The sequence below is a fragment of the Diadema antillarum genome, unplaced genomic scaffold, assembly GCF_040938485.1.
Source record: "Diadema antillarum isolate AM-2024a unplaced genomic scaffold, OU_Dant_1.0 seq00001421_RagTag, whole genome shotgun sequence".
NCBI lineage: Eukaryota > Metazoa > Echinodermata > Echinoidea > Diadematoida > Diadematidae > Diadema > Diadema antillarum.
The window spans coordinates 382,011-399,621 of NW_027272173.1; the positions used below are offsets into that span (position 1 = coordinate 382,011).

At 39.6% G+C, this 17,611-nt stretch overlaps 1 protein-coding gene across 1 annotated transcript in view; it reads right to left on the bottom strand.

Annotated features, from left to right (window-relative positions):
* Positions 1-17,220, bottom strand: part of LOC139709259 (insulin gene enhancer protein ISL-1-like) — a 71,997-nt gene extending 54,777 nt beyond the window's left edge. Inside the window, exons 1-3 of the mRNA XM_071621210.1 lie at positions 17,137-17,220; positions 16,037-16,232; positions 4,251-4,504 (exon numbers count right to left, since the gene is read on the bottom strand). Coding sequence (XP_071477311.1) covers positions 4,251-4,504; positions 16,037-16,232; positions 17,137-17,158 — 472 coding nt within the window. The 5' untranslated portion in view covers positions 17,159-17,220. The remainder of the gene's footprint in view (positions 1-4,250; positions 4,505-16,036; positions 16,233-17,136) is intronic.
* Positions 17,221-17,611: the final 391 nt, after the last annotated feature.

Here is a 17,611-nt window from a genome sequence, read left to right on the forward strand (position 1 = left end):
TAAGCGACCTGTCGACTACGAAAATTTTGTATCTATTCATTTTTTTTTCTTGTTGCATGAAACCAGAAACTAGTAGGTCCAGATAAGCTGTGGGTATCTTTAAAGAAACTTATAATTAAAAAAGAAGCACTTTTGGAGTTATGATTTCAAAGCCGCTAGTCTCAATTTAAATTGTACAACCTCTCCAAACAGAGAAATTCATCGGTTTTATTTTGTGTTTGGATTTCTTTTATTGCTTTATTTGCTTGCGTGTTTGTTCGTTTGTTTGTACTATCACTTTATGTGTCTATTCTTCCACATTTCGTCAATACATAGGAATAATCAGTATTCACTGTTTTTTCATTTACTTATCTATTCATTTAGAGTGCATTGGATCCTTTTGTGCAGCCACATCCAATCAAAGATAACCCTGTATTCATCCATCTACCGTACTGCACATCATATACTACATGCCAGTTCTATTCCACGATAATTAGAAGATATTCACAAGGATCCTTCCCACGCACGATTCTCATTCGCTCTAAATAGCCCGAGCACATGTCCCAGTTGATGCTCCTTATTACACGCCTCTTCAATTCTTCGGTTTTGCCCCTTAACCCCGAAGGGAATCGACTTCCGTCTCACCCAGCACGTCCACACTCGGGAGTCCGCTTTGAGAAACAACCCCCTTCCGTATATATCCTCCCCTTTTCCCTAGCCCGAGTCATGAGAAGCGGTACGTTTAATCAAGAATTGAGAATGGGAATAGATAGACTTCCCCCATTCACTTATCCTATTCCGATGCTGCATCGAGGACCCGGGACAGCGGAGCGAGCGTCCGCCCTCGCCGCATTCCCGACTAAACCCGCCCGGAGCGCATAATCGTCCGCCACGCCGTGACTGATTTCGCCGGATCGCAACGCGAGCCTTAATTCGCTTCTTCTCCTCGTTTGCATTGCACGAAGACGTCGAGGACGTCTTCCCTCGACGCTTCCCGCGATTCATCGCGGAGAACGACACATGCCCACAGGGGGTCCGATCTCGACTTTGTAATAATAACATCTCTCTCTTTCTCCACGGAGACTTCTCACCAATGATGAATTTAAAGGTCCGTGTCAATGGCCTTTAGCCAGGGTAAAATTGAACGCGAAATGAATTTGCTCCGTTTATACGTGCATCGAATTGTCGCAGATATAAACGTAACGAAAGAGTTTACCACCGTACGAGAGCAGAATACTGATTAGCTTTGGCAAAAGCTCGCAAGTGACAAATCAACCAACCCTGAGTTCTTATTGATATAAGATTGGAATATGCACGTTGTACTTTGGGGCCAAAAGTCAAGCAGAAACACTATTACTAGTATACGAAAAGTTGCCGACATTCAGCCGTCATAACATTACACCGACATTAATCTGATGTAAAATAATACATTTTACTCATTGAAAACAAAAATATTGTGTCACTTGCTTCCTTTTGCCACTAAACATAAAGCAATAGTTGCATGACGGGGCAGGGTACCAAAATAATGAAACAGGTGCATGCATTGAGCGGGACTGATACAAGCGTGATGCAGAGCGGTGTTCGGAGCAAATTATCTACGAACATTCGCTGCTAGTGTTATCTGATGCTATTCGGTTGAAGGCTACACTTCTTAAGCTTTCATGTGCCAGTGACTTTGGACAGTGTGTACAAGACTATTGAGTTTTCTGTGCCAATTCGCAGTCAAAACACACAAAGGATTAAACAGAGCTTAGTCTTGTCAGGCGAGGCAATCTTTGAATAAAAGAAGAGAAAACTCTCTTGATTGTGATGATCTGAAGCATCTAGCCCAAACTCTTCTGGAGACTCGGTGTGGAGGCAATCAATGTGAAAGTCATTCTACTCCAGAAATGGCTTATCGAAATGAAGGGAACGAAAAGATGATATTCCCTGCGTAAAGGCAAAAAACAAACAAACAAACAAACAAACAAAGAAACAAACATATTGTGTAAGTACATCAAACGTGATTGTATGTATGTTTGTGCGTTTGCGTGTGTGTGTGTGTGTGTGTGTTGCATTATGGGCATGATGGGTGAGACTGGAGAATGTTTAGTTAAGGGTGTGTGTGGGTGTGTGTGTTTGTGTTTCATGGGGATGGGGGAGCGTCTATGTTAAGTAATTACGGGTTTCCTGTTTTGTTCCTATTTTTATTTGTTAATCCTAAGTGAACTTTATGTTTTATATTTTTATTTCTTTAATGCTGTATTCGTGTTATGAATTTATACTGTACAAAATACAACTGTAATAATTGGCTGTGTTAAATTACATTGTTAAAAAATGCAATGAAATGAAATTATATTGTGGGATATGCAATTGTAACTATTGGCTTTAAGATTGATTCGTTGTATCATTCGAAAGGAATTAAATAAAGGTTTCTAGAAAAAACAGGAAAGGAAAAAGATGTGATATCATTCTAAACCAACACAAGACTCTTTCGACAAGCATACTTAAGATAGCAAACAAAAAGCGACTAAGTAACATGACTGGAAGATGTAATGTGTCACAAAGCTGACAATGACTCTGAATTTTGTGATACAAGGAAAATAACAGGGGGAAAAAATAATGCGAATGTCAATTATAATCATTTCAGTGTCATTTCCAACGGGAGATGAGACGAGCCACGGAAAAAGATATATGACGCATCGTCAGCTGGCGAACGATACCACGTTTGTGTTTGGATTGGCTAAAATTAGGAGTTTTCATCCTTGGCGCCCAAATTGACCAGAAAATTGATGATTCCTGCATGCGCTGTAGGTGTCAATTTGGGCAGGGTGCTCCGACACTTTTGGATCTATCTTTGAATGACTTGTGAGTGCAACAAATACACAACGCCATATTTGCGCTTGTTTTCGTCCCCTCGTTTGGCTCCAACATTGTCCATCATTACATCTCAATATATGTATTTTTGTCGCAAATTGGGAACCTCCCTTCTTTAAAATGTACTAGGAAAAAGACAAAATGATGAAACGGAAGTCAAGAGGAATGCTCAGCTAGGATTCTTCTCCGTAAATTTGTCCTTGAACGATGTGGATTCTGACAACGTGCTGAAATGAATGAATGCCCAAAAATATTTTGGAACAGCATCCATACACTAACTCTATCAGCCCTTTCACGCGGAGCTTTTGAGATTAAAGACGGTTTGATGTAAATGAGCGCGCCAATTTCATTTCAAGGTTGATGTATTCATTAAACTCATAGACATCATTTCCCCAACATACGTTGGGCTGGCGTACCGCACATCTCTGTATATCCACTCAACAATGTATTCTGAGAATTATTTGACATTAATGTAAGTGGTGGGCCGGTGTCTGCGGCTTTGCTGTCTTCTATACTACTGTTATTCTAATCACACACTCACAACCACACCCACACATGAACACACACATACACACGTTTGAGAGTTTGTCGAAAGACCCATTTATATTCAATTCGTTTCACGGTGCTCAGTTTCAACCGTTGATGATGATATTTTGCTGAAACATCGAAATATAATATCGAGAGCTGGGATATTATGAAATTTGATCTGCGTTCATTCTGTGGTATAACGAATTCTATCTCACGTCGCGTGGACGGACCGGAAATATCACTTTTGTATTCTTGGTTGATTAATTGAATATGAAATTTCAAGGGGAAAAAATCCTTCACAGGAGAGGTACGGCTGCTTAAAGGAAAACGACAGTACTCTTGAAGAACCTACGGACTCGTGAACTGAATAAAGATCAGTTGTATATAAAATTACGGAATAACGTTTACTTTCAAAACTGGTTCGATGTTCTTTAGCTATCACTTAAACAATGTAAGATACTCTACATCGTGAGATGGAGGAAAGGTGCCTAAACTCCTCGTAGGAAACTTATGGAATATTTGGAAACATTCTGGATAACGTCATTGCGATTATCCAAAACGAGGCAATTAAAAACCTTATTACAATATCATCTCAGGCACTTGTGAAAAGAAGGGCAATTAAATTTTGGCTTAGTCTGTTAGTGATGTGAAACAAATAAAAAACAGCTAAACATCTCTCACATGGGAGAGAGAAAGAAGAGAGAAAATATAGTATATAATATATGTATATATTAGAGAGATATATTTTATATATATTATATTACAATTTATATAGTCTATATATCAAAGTATACAGAGAGAGAGGAGAGGAGATGAAAAGAACGAGAGAAGAGAAGATGAAAGAATCTAAGAGGAGAAAAGAGAATATAAAAAACAGTTCTGCTCACCATTTATGTAATTCCGATGGGCGACATTCTGACTGGGACCCGAGTTCCTTTCCGGCGATCTCTCCATGACTTCGTGGTCGGCCTTGCAGAAGAGCCCGTCGTCCCGTAGCGCGAACTCGTCACCGGGAATCAGCTGCCTGCTACAAGCCACGCACCGAAAGCAGTCTATATGGTAGATCTTATTTCGCGCCCTCATCACGAAGTCGTTCTTGGTGAAGCCCTGCGCACACTTCGCACATTTAGTGCCAAACAACCTGTTGAAATCGAGTGTCAAATGTTTTATAATTCTCATGATTAATTTCCCATCTGTAAAGGCATTTTTTACTATTTGCAGATCATTTTTTTTTTTAGTTTTGAATGATTGTTAAATGTTTCTTAGGGGCAACATGTGTGGGCTTACAGGCCTACGGGCAATAGGAAATATCTTTACTGTTGTGTGCCCTGATCCTCATGTTGTCTCCATTTATTTCATTTGCATTTTGTGTAACATGTATCACAGTGTATCCCTTTGTAATGTTCATTTTTGTTTTTGTTTCTTGTTTGTAATGTTTATGGGTTGTATCCTATATTCTTTACCTGGTCGAATAAATAATAATGATAATGATAATAATAACAAAAATAATGAAACAAAAAACCCAACTTTAATGCTTCAAAATACTTCTAAAATTAGAGTTAGGGATAGAACCATCCAATGCAAAAATTTTAATAATATTAATCAATGGTAAGTATTGCTAAATATACAAAATGTGAACAATAGTTATAATAAAATTGTTTCGAGACTAAACCGTCTGCAGTTAGAGTTTATTGTGAAAAGCAGTGATATCTCCTTGTATTTTAGGCTTTAATGCAAAATTATCATATGTAGGACATTTTGTGATGCAACAGACCTATACACATATGCATCAAATGTGATAACTCAAACATTTTTTTATACACTGCTCCCTACGGATGGTAAACAATACCTTTCATGAATAAATAAATGAATAAATAAATAAATGAATACATGAATAAATGAATAAATACATGAATAAATAAATAAGTACATAAATACATGAATAAATAAATAGATATATTTGATACATATTATAACGTGTATAGATACATTTATTAGCATATATATAAAGGGAGAGATATGAGAGTAAGATTATGTATGAGAGTGAGAGATAGATTTCGAGATAGACATGTAGAGAGATCTTTGCAAGATATAATCCTTTATCTATGTGGCGGCGGGTGTTCTTTATTTATCGTCATTTCTTATTCTATTCCATTCTGTACGAAATATAGATGACAAAGTGGCTTGATTAATTTGGTGCTGGGCAGGCGAATACACTATTCTTGCCTGCGTTTGTGCTTTGTAAGCAATCGTGTGGAGCAAATTGATGTAAACTGAACTGAAGTGATCTGAGGCGTGATCATTTTCACCATCAATTAAAAGTTCTTAATCACACCGACGGAGACCTTTTCCTCGCCCTCCAGACTAAACTCAAAGAGTTTTAGTCTGACTATTTCAGAAGACGAAGAGGACGTCAAATTAATTGGTGATGATCTATCTTTTTTTTTTGGTGAATGACTACGCATAGCTAGTTTCTTTTCACGTACGTGAATGGCAAACACCAAACCTTCTTTTCTAACATGACAAACAACAAACAAACAAACAAACAAACAAACAAACCAAGGGAAACAGAAGAAACTGAAACAGATGATAGAAATATCTCATATTTAATGTATTGAAAGAGAGAGAGAGAGAGAGAGAGAGAGAGACAAATACAGACACTGCGTTTCATATACGACAGGCTGTTGATATATACATCTTTACAATGGCGGGAATGAAAAATGATCTCATTTTGCCTTTCTCTCCCATCTTATAATTTATGTCATTCTTGTGCACACAGGTGTGCCAGCTTCATTGAAGAAAGGACACAGACATGAAATGTTAATGTAGTTCTAAGCCGATTTGCGGATTCGTTGAAACATCAATAGAAGCGTCCCTCAACATATCGAATGTCATACGTTATTCAATTACCAGAAAGCTAATTTGCTTTCGTTCAATGACACAAACCATGCTATTAAAAGCTTTGAATATCGTCACTTACAAAATGAAAATGGAAGGTTTTTTTATTAATATCTTCACTCTGTGCACTCTTTTGTTGTTATTGTCTTCGGTTATTTCTTGTTTAGATCATACCACCTAGATCATAATACATACTACTATCGACAACTGTCGTACTTTTAGTTTTAAGCAAAAGAATGGGAATTCTTAGGACCTAACATTTATAAAAGTCTGGGGATATGAGACTACAGGGTTTGGGTGAATACACATAGGTGAGTTAATTAGTACGGTCTTCGCATTGTCAGGTAGGTGCGAGATGAGTTCCGCGGACGATTGCGTACTATCGGGCGTAATTACACTGACGTGCATTGAAATCAACCAGCGGATATCCACTTATCACCTTGGTAATGAGGGGGTAAGCCATGTTCTCGGCCAAGCCTGGGACTCCCTCAAGCCGATGGATGAGATTGAGGGGAGAAAAAAAAGAAGAAGAACTGGAAAAAAAAAGAGAGGAAAGGGTGAAATGAAAGAGGTAAATTGAGGAGGTGTTGCTATCAGCATTGTATGAGATCATCGCATTTCTTTCTTTCACTGCGCTTTAGTCTTTGTGTGCACAGATGATATGTGCGCGCGGAGTTTAATTTTCCGTCGTCTGCTCGCGTTCTCGCGGCCTGGCCAGGCGACGATTTGTTCGTGTGTATTTAGCGGGTAAAACGGGATGTCGGGTGCTCCCGAGGTGTTCCACCAGGGCTAATCAATCCATCTCGGCGGGATAAAACGAGGAGAAACGAAGAAAGGGGAAGACGATGTGAGGGAGAAAAAAGAAAGTGAAAAGAGGGGAAATCAAATGAATTGTTTTCACGCCTGGTTCTCCTGTCTAAGGTCTGAGGAAAATCTGGTCAACATTGGCATTCATGCCTATTCTTCTCTTCTTCTACTTTCTGTCAAATCATAGGGGCTTTCTATCTTTTTCGCCCCCTCTTTTTGTGGCTCGAAATCTGCGTGACTTATCGCAGACTTCGCAGGTAATACCGCAAGCCCGTGCTTCAGTCACGAACTCACTCCTCTCGTAGTATCCCCCGCACGCAAAGGACTCCGTGTATCAATGGATCCAGCGAGGTTCAAATCCCTCGCTCTCGGGACTCTGGCCCGCTCGTCTTTCACGCCAATTCGGCTAAACAAATACTCGAGCTATTTATGCACATAGCGACGGCCCGTGTTGGGGCTTCACTTTTTTAGGTCAGCGATGTGTCCCACTAGTTCATGTCTTTTTCCCGATCGAAATGGGAAGGGTTCACCGTAGACGTCTTGATCAGATCGTTACATTCGCTTGCTCCGCTATTCAGAGGAGAATCTTTTCACATCTCTGCGAGAAAAAAAAAAATCAAAACAAAACCCGGAGTTTGTGAGAAAGAATGGTCGACCTTCTGTCGTCAGAGGTCAGGGGTCAACCAATTTGAGCTAGAGGAGAATGGCATTATAGTCATCTTTCTAACGAGCACGTGACTGATAGCATTCGACGTGTTCGTAGGACTGGTTGAAGCACACGCCCAATGCACACAATTTCTGACATTTTGATAAAAGGTCACGCGCTTTCATATTTTTCATTATATTATTGAGTTCCAATGTTTCTGCGTTAGCGTGAGTACTAAAGAGATGAAAATGACGCACCTGAATAGCAAATAGAGACATTTTCGACCAAACAAGACTGGCACACTATTGTTCTGTTGTCGATCGCTACAGTGAGGGAATGGTAATGAGTTACGTTGGGTCCATTAAGCCGCACAGGACCACTCTTCCGAAACACTGTTGGCATTTCTTGTAATACAATTACTATACTAGAGATAATTACAGACTTAAAGAATGTATGACCCTTTAATTTAGAAGAGCTGGGAAGCACGGAGTAATTCTCATTATCATATCTTTCATTTGCTAAATGAGCATGATATCATAACGGCACGATGAAAGACCAATGTGTGTAACTCTGGTATAATTGGCAATACATTTGAAATGTTGATGTAATGCGTTTCTGTACCTTCGTTATTAGAGCTATAAAATAACGACAAGGTGTAGGACGTCGAAGCTGAGTCAAAGGAAATTGAATTCAGAGACCTATGTTTTCTTCTTTTTGGGGGTGGGTGGCGGAACGTCTTGGGTGACGTGATAATGATAATTATTGTGATGAGATTATCAAAATGGCGATCGTGATGCTGATGCTGATGATGGCGATGGTAATGATGATGATGGTGGTGAAAACAATAATGGTGACGATGATAATGATATTGATGATAGTGGTGATGGTGGTGGTGTTAGTCATGGTGATGATGGTGATTGTGGTGATGATGATGATGATGATGATAATGATAATGGTGATGGTGATGGTGATGATGATGGTGATGATGATGGTGATGATGATGGTGATGATGATGATGGTGGTGGTGATGATGATATTGATGGTGATGATGACAGTGGTGATGATGGTGATGGTGATGATGGTGGTGATATCATAATTGTGAAAATCGGGCTTACAATGTTGATGATGAGTTTGATATTACAATTTGATAACTCAAGCTTTATATGAACTAATAAAAAGACAATGATATCCACAAATGACCAGTATCATACATCTTTGATACCATTCAAATTCGTTTAAGAAAAGTTTGTAGTTGCCATGAGAACCAAGAGAAGTGATCACCCGCTCCAAACTTCTCAATGGCATTGTTCACTGTGGTTTTGTAGAATTAAAGGGACAAGTCAGTATTTCCGCGGTATGTCAAAATGACAACTTGGGAATAAGAAAGTGACGAAGAATGAGAAGGGGGATAGGCTTAAGTTAATAGCGTATTAGACCAACATTAGAACGATTCGTTCAAAATTTGTTAAAGACAAAGTCCAACGCTCTATAGTTCATCTGTTTCACTCGTTACGATTCTGGCGTTTTTTAATCAGTTTATTTCGTGGTTGGAATTGTGTTATGCAAGGAACGTTATATTAATTTTAAATCCAAGTTCAGCCTCCCATGCTTTTTATTCAGTTAAACTTTATCAAATGATTACTCTGTTATGTCAAGCGAAGTTTCCTTTTATACAAGCTTTAAAGATTTGACACTCCCCTCTTTTTTTTTCTTCATCGTCATGACCATGAACATTGTTGTATCTTACAGAGGAGAAGCATCGCACTGTGAATGGGAACGAATTGGAGACGAATTGAATGGAAGACATCCATCACGTAAGCAGACGAGCAGATGGGATGATTAGTAGGTGAGATGTGGAGGAGGGAAAAAATACAGAGTGTAACCATGGCAACAGAGAGTGCTAAAATGTTCCATGTACTGATACTCTTGGTGAACATAATACATGAAAACCAAACAGGCAAGATTGGCTTTGTTTTTTTGTCTGCAACCGAAATTGACAGTATTTGTTTTTAAATAATGATAATGTCAACGAAAATACAAATTTAAATGTCATTAATGGCGTAAGTTATAACAATGTTATTGCACGAGAGTAATATTTTCCTTCATTTTTTTTTTGCCATTCGGAGAGCTCAGGCGACATGTTTCGCAGATATCACACTCATCATGCCGATTTTCTTTCAAACCGTTTTATGATACAGACGATAAAGAATGGGAAACGCGTAATAATAATCATTGTTTAATCAGATGTTATTGTAAACCGAGCGCAGTTGTGAATATTTATATCCAAAAACGGACTGCACAATCAGTTGACTGGTTTGATCTCCACTGTATTTGGTCTTCATCTCTGCTGACGTTGGTTCCCCCAGCTTTCTGTCCGATAATTTCGCATAAACCAAAGCCCTGCCCAGTAGGCAGACACACACACATAAAAATCTCTTGCGAGTGTATTTCATTATGTAATTACCCTTTCACCAAATCAATTTTCAAGTACAAACAAGGATCCTGCGATTTGTTTCACCTTGACTTTTTCGCTGTTGGTGGAAATTCATCAATGTTTAATCCCGATAATCAAATTAACAAACCGTCATTTCATTTTCTGCCAGCGCTTGGACGAATTGTGAGCTTTACAACGGATTGCTTTGGTATTGCGATTTTGCACGGGAATTGCGTAATTTCTGAAATAAGGGGGAAAAAAAAGCATACCAACAAAACTTGGAGCTATTTGGTGAATTGGTGAAGATTCCCTGTGTTCTGTTAAAATACACAGCAAATCGTCTCTATTTGGTATTTCTTGCAACGGTATTCAATTTCACATGGGATTCAATAATACGTAAATTTCATTACACAGCGAGGTCAGATTGTGGTAAGAATTTTTCATGAGAAAACAGCGTCATGTGAATGACAGTTATAAAGGGTCGATCCCGTGTTATGTTGCATTCCTGCACTGTAATGTATTGATAACAACATGACCACCGTGGATGTATGTTTATTGACCTTGAGCTTGCAGAATACATAAAACGAAGGATATTCACACTGTGCGGTCCAAAACTTTAGGATACATCGTATCTAGATTTGTAATGATACGAAGAGTTTGCCTTTTTGGTATAGGTCTTGACGTATCAATTATCTGCCTTGCGAGTCGATATTTTTTTTTTCGTAAATCCTCTAAGATGTTATTTCCTCAGACGAATTTCTGCGCGAGACTTGTCTGTGATAATGGTTAGGTACGGGGATGCTTCCGAATCGGCCGCTCATTGTATACAAAAGCAGCCAGTCAAATCAAACCTCCTTTTGTGTGGTAACCTCTCGCAAAATTGCGGGAGAACGGCCTTCCTTCTACACTCACATACAGGTATTCTTCAAGATGTACATCCAAAATGCCATAGTCGCAGCTCTGAGTCAGTGGAATGATATGCAAGAACATGGAAGAGTGTGTGTGTGTGTGTGTGTGTGTGTTTGTGTGTGTTTGCCAATGTGTGTATTGCCTTGCAGGTGGGGGGGGGGGGGTGGTGATTAAGAGCGAGAAAGGAGAGAGAGAGGGGGGGGGGGTTGAATGAAGAGAAAGGGAGACAGGGAGAGTGGCGTACAATAGTGCACGCCAGGGTGATATAAAGCGGTCGTGAGCCCTTTGAGAAGCTTGCTGGCCACAGAAATCGGAGCGAAGCGCAGCCACTTGAATCGCCTCCAAAGAAACCGAATACAGCTCGCCCCGAGACGAAGCAAAGAACTGCCCCTTTATCACAGGGTAAGGAGGTGTTCGAGTGACCGTATTCACAACCTGAACGCGCAGTGTTTATGAGAGAATAAACAGGAATGGAGCACTCTCTCCTCAAAACGTGGTGTCTTCCACCATAGTATTGTGTATGCTTTCAGGTACTCTGACATATTTTGATGCTTTCTTCTCTCTCACTGGTCAATCAGCGTCACATGCTGTTTGCATTGCTGATGAACAGGAAATATCTTTGACTGCTTTCAAATGAAATCACTCTATTTTATAGGCCTATATTACTTTGCAAAGGTTACGAAGAGGGTATATAGATCTAACTATTAAATCTTAGCTTGCCAAGGTTGCAATTTTGCAACCTATGCTGTTCACGAATTCTATAGGGCAGCAATTTTTCTGGCATTTAAAGAGTTAATCATCAGACCTTATCATGGTTATGATCCAAAGGCTCGAACCACACTCCCCCCCCCCCCAACGTAGATAATTAATTCTTGGTCACAACTAGTGATTATGGTGAGGTTAAGAAAAATGTAATTTCGGGGAGATACAATTTCTCATATAACCTTTAAGTCTGTCGTCTGTATTATATAGAGTTCAATGTATAGGAGAATCATATATAGAGAACTGATTTTAGCTTCAGTGATAATCCACGTTAGACGTTGTAATTTGTCCTCATGGTCGTAATACTGTTGCAAAAGATATATCGAGAAATCTAACAATAATTGATTATGTCGTTGGCATCCAGGACGACTTAAAAATGTATGCAAGTCGAAAATGAAAGGGGCACTTCTAAAATTCTGTCATCTCTTCACCAGTTTGATATGCAAACTAAAATTAGATATAACCCATCATTCGACTAAATTATGTCTATAAGATGAAATTCAGTGGAAATTCGGAGCCTCACAAAAGGGAACACCCTATACACCTTCAGACGTAGCACGCGATTACGCACACCTGTTTCATCAAGGTAGATACGGCAATGAGAGAGATACGCGCAGTGAGAATGCTAAACTCAATCACAGTAGGATGTTGTATAGTTTGTTGTAGATAGTGCTGGGTAAAAGAAAAATTGGGGGGGGGGAGAGAAGACAGAAGAGAGAAGAGGAGTGTGAGACTTAGCAAGAGCAGACGATCTTACTGTTTTTAAGAATAATTCCCCCCATGAACTGCGATATCCAATATTGTCTTCCACGCAAGTCGGGTCGCCGCAGTTCGGGCCGAGCCCCTGAGCGTCCGACGTGTTTTCACTTTCTACCCATGGTCGTATTTTGCCAACTGTCACTGTCCGTCCAACGTGACAGGGGCCTCGCGCCCGTTTAGCCCGGGGAATAGCGGCGGAGCTATTACACGACTGGCGGTGTAGACGGTACACATCTGTTCGATTTTCAGTGCAGTATAGCCCTTCTTTCTTTACCTCTATTCCCTTCACCTTCTGTTTTTTTCCTCCTCTTAATTTATCCTCTGCCCCGTATAACGTGCTCTTCTAGTCATATGCATGCGAAAGCGCCATACATAACGTACAGGAGTTCGCTTCGTGGGCCGCCGTATAGCGGCTAATGAACAGCGGCAATGCTGGGCCTGCCAGCACGCCTAATTTGGTCGTGCAGTATTATGATGATAAATCAATGGTGCAATCTGTCGGACGAGGAACAACAGATATCTAGATTTGGGTGGGAGGGATGGGGGAGGGGGGGGGGGAGATCGAGAGAAAGGGAGGGGTATGAGTCAAGGGTAGAGACAATGCGCGGGGCGTATAATTATCATATTTAGTTCTATAATGGGAGCCCCTCCCCCTTCTTGCCCAATGTCAATGCTAAACAAGAAGCGTCAAATTATCTGACTGGGGAGGGGTGGGGAGGGATAACTATGTTTGAGAACGTATTGAGGGACATACCTGCACCACATACTTAGCCATTGTGTGTTTTCGTTAGCCTAGCATTTAAAAACGTTCGCTAATAATGAAGCATAATCATCCGTATAGTTTCTCCAGTAGATAGAAAAGTCTTGACTACACACAGCTTTTTCTTTCCGGCAGTGTTTTATTGCATAACCCTTTAGAGTGTCGTCCAAATAAAAAAATTTACTTCCTATATATAATAAACTGAAAGCAATGATGATAGATTGAATAACCTGATAAAAGTAAAAATCCACGTCATGCAGAGTTTAGCTCTAATTCCTATGTGATGCAAGATGACATTGTCATGTTTAAATTACCGCGAAACGTTAAAATATTTATACGAATTCACTCTCTTAAAATGTATTTAAATTCAATCGAAATCAAATGATTTTAAGGAGCAGGGGAATAACAACGTAAATGTCAGGTGATTTCGCCCTCTCGAAATTACACCAGTCGTCTTGAGTAGGTGCCACACTATATATGGAGATAGTCGTAATCGATACACAAACAACCCGCAATCATTACCCTGCGTTTACGAGCGATTTCCCTCTATAATCTGTAACGGGACAGTTCGTCAAGAAAATTATTTTTGTATGGTGTATGCCAACGACGTAGTTCATTTATGTAATTTGATGGCTTTAGGAAACGTTATCCATAGATGTAATAGACTCTACCTCTCGCGTTTAGACGCGAAGATGGTGAATTAAAAAGATTGTTTTGTTTTAAGCATTCCCAGCCTCCGCTACTATCCGTAATTATGAATTCTATGAATTTGTGGTCGTTAATGTCGAATGCGACGGCTTAGTACATGAAAATGAAGTAATACAATTTTGAATATTTCATGATTTATTCCATTATAATTTGCCTGATGCATGAAAGCCGTAACTTGCAATAAGATCAGTCCACATGGCAACAACCAATCAGCTTCAAGGATTTCTACACTGTTGCCATAGTAGCCGCTAAAGTCCCCAATACATGGAAGTAGGTCTCGTGTATGGAGTGCCTAATCACCTGCTATTCGCACCAAGATTAAAATGCTAATTTCCTCGTGCGAAAACAAAATCACATCGTGAACATAAATCGATTAGCAGATGTTGTACGGGTTACAAATTGAGTGATATGCTATATATGTTTGTTGAAACCTCTCAGCACACAAGGACTTCAATCATGTCACTCTTTTCAACAGAAGAAAAGGTATATAGTTTGGTCGAGTAATTTCTTTGCACGAGCAAATCTCTTGATAATTAAAGAAAGAAATATATGTATGGTAACAAGAATCATCGAACAACGGTCTGCTATGGGTGGCGGTTATCGGGGAAGTAATCAGAACTGAAATAAAAAGAAATCAAAATCTTACTAAGATTATTCACCTCTCACTTGGCAACGAATTCGCCAGCTGACATTCAATAAAGTTTGCTTTCTGATCTTGCTTCCTCAGCTAAACCCTAGATGACAGTCAAAATCAAAACTATAAGATCAGAATATTTCACCCACTTTACCTCATCGATATAAGATCTCATATTGATATCTGAAGTAATAAAATACCATCCTTGGTATCCAAGCGGACATGTCACTATCATGAATACTTTATACTTAGAAGAACTCAACGCAGATAGATGACAAATTTTGCGGAATGAGACACTTTATTCAGTAGGCACTGGTAGAAGTTATTTGGTATAGTGGAGGAGAGGGTGGCCAAAACCATCGCATTTTGAGGTAGTGGACTCAAGATTGGACGTGGTTTTTTTTTCAAGGCTGGTTCCTAATATCTTTCAAAGTTTAAAACTTAATTCGCATAGAGTAGAGTAAGGTATTATCGTCCCCTTTAGTTTTGACGAGCTTTTCATTGTGTCTCAGAAAGCTTGATTAAGGTTTGATGTAAAAGATATTTTGGAATCAAATACCCCTTCTATAACAGACAACTGAGAGTACATGTTAACTGCGGTTGACGGATTGATCGTTTGTTTGATTGATTGATAGACAGATTGATTGTTGATAGTTTATCGAAAAAAAAAGCAAAATAGTAGCCCAAAAGGCTAAATTATAATATTTTCTATAGTTATGTTATCTCAGGCAGTGATAGGCGAAAGAGTCTAAATTGAACGCTCATCGTAAGGTCAATGAGAAAATGATTAATCACGATCCAAATGTATCATCCATTATGGATGTAAAAGGAACGATTGGATATAATCATCATTCATAACCAATTATCTGCTGTACAACTTTAGCGAGATTGTGAAGTGTGTTTCCAAGGCTCGGTTTCTCGGATCGTAACCAAAACTCCACAACATTACACACATGCAGTAGTCATTTGAGTAGTACGTAATTATCTCAGTCATTTCTGTGCAAGTGGTATACATCCCAAGTGTGACCACAGATAGTGCATGGACGCAAAAATCATTGAGATCGGTGGGGACGTCTGCTATTCAAATGTAAATGACTGGACAGGCCGTATGCGGAGGAAGGAGTAACGTTGAAAAACTTCATAACGAGAACGAAGTTTGTCTGATTTTTGCATTACAACACTTGTTTTATATGAAGCGTGCTCTCGATGTTCTAAAATGAAATAACTCTAGATCTACATCGTTTTTAATCTGTTTAGTGGGGAAGGGTGAGGGAATGGAAGGGAATTTCTCAATGAAACTCAATATCTTGTCGTGGAGGGCAAGTGGGTAGAGACGAGAATACCAGCAGTACTCACCTGAGATAATCGCGTTTACAGTACGGCTTTCCGTCCCGCACGAAGCACGTACACGTCTCGTCCAGGTACGTGCCACAGTCGGCGCACTTTAGGCAGGCGGCGTGCCACTCGAGGTCGGGCGCCACCCGCAGGATGTACTGATCCTGTATGCTCCCACCGCAGCCGACGCACAGGGAGGCTCGCCGCTTACACGTAACTGTCAGCGATATTTTAGACGTAGACGTGTGTGTTAATTAACAAACCTTTTTGACGCATGCCACGATATTATGGTATATACCTAGGCTTTTAGTGCTAAGACATGGTAAATTTTCACGGACGTCTTTTATGCTACATGAGCGCGATGTCCATGATTATATATGACGCATATTCGTAATGGTATTCCACTTTACAGGATAAACCAATTTAGCTGTGTGGTCACACAAAATACTTACAATATCGTTTGTATGCTGTTTACAAATAGTTGCGTAATAGTGTTATTTCTTTTGTGAGAAATGTGAATACTGGCAGCTTTTCTTCAAAGATTGTTTTTCTTTTCCGACTGCTCACCACCAACATTAACAATGACTAGGTCACTGACACAGTCACAACAACTTATACAATGATTACTACCTCAGTAATTCAAAGCTCTAGTATTCTTTTTATCATTGTTCGTCACAAGTCTTGAAGGAAAAGCAATCAACCATATTATAAACTTCTGGTACAAGGCTTTAGGTATCGAACAGTAAAGCAAGAAAATTAGGTATCATTACCTTCAAAAAATACTCGCTCAAAAAGTCAATCCTCTTTCCAAAAAAAAAAAGATTTACTAAAATAACTCTGAAAATTGAGACAATTGTTGAAATGATGAGGCGCTTCGTTATTCATTACGTTATTTGTTGTAAACTTAGGGAGCGATAAGTTTATGAAAGTTTCTCAATTTCACGTAAGTGTACACTATGAACATTAAACATATAAGTAAGAGACTGGTGTAATTGCTTAATAATATTGTGCAACATAGTGGTCAAGGTATCACAAATACAGTACTGATTCATATCTATTTAAAAGATTTATGTTCAGAATGAAGTGTGAGTATGACATCAAAAGTGGGTGATATAACTTACGTTTGGTGATTTCTTCCATCATCTTAGCGGCTTGGAATGAAAAATAAATATCTCCTTAGATCCACGAACACAAAACGTGATTTGGCTCCTGATTCCAAACAGAGCGGAGGGGGAGGGGCAGAGCGACGAGATACCAGCACCGACTGGGGGCAAAATATTACCCCTGTCTCCTCCTACCAGTCAAGAACTCTAGGGAGTGGTCCGCTAGATGTCCAGTCGTCCAGTGAGCAACTTGACTAACTTCGATATAGAGAAGAAGTTACGATGAGATAATCATCGGGAAGAAGTGATCGACATGGACTCTTGTTCTATCCCCTTTCCCTTAAGAGTGGAGGGATGGTTTCCGTGAAGTGAAGTGAAGTGGTACCACTCTGATACCAGCCCACAAATTACTGGTAGTCGGGAGATGGTATCCACCAGTTTCGTTAGATCCAGAGGGACGACAGACTCATGAGGAGTGGTGGTGCAAAGGAGG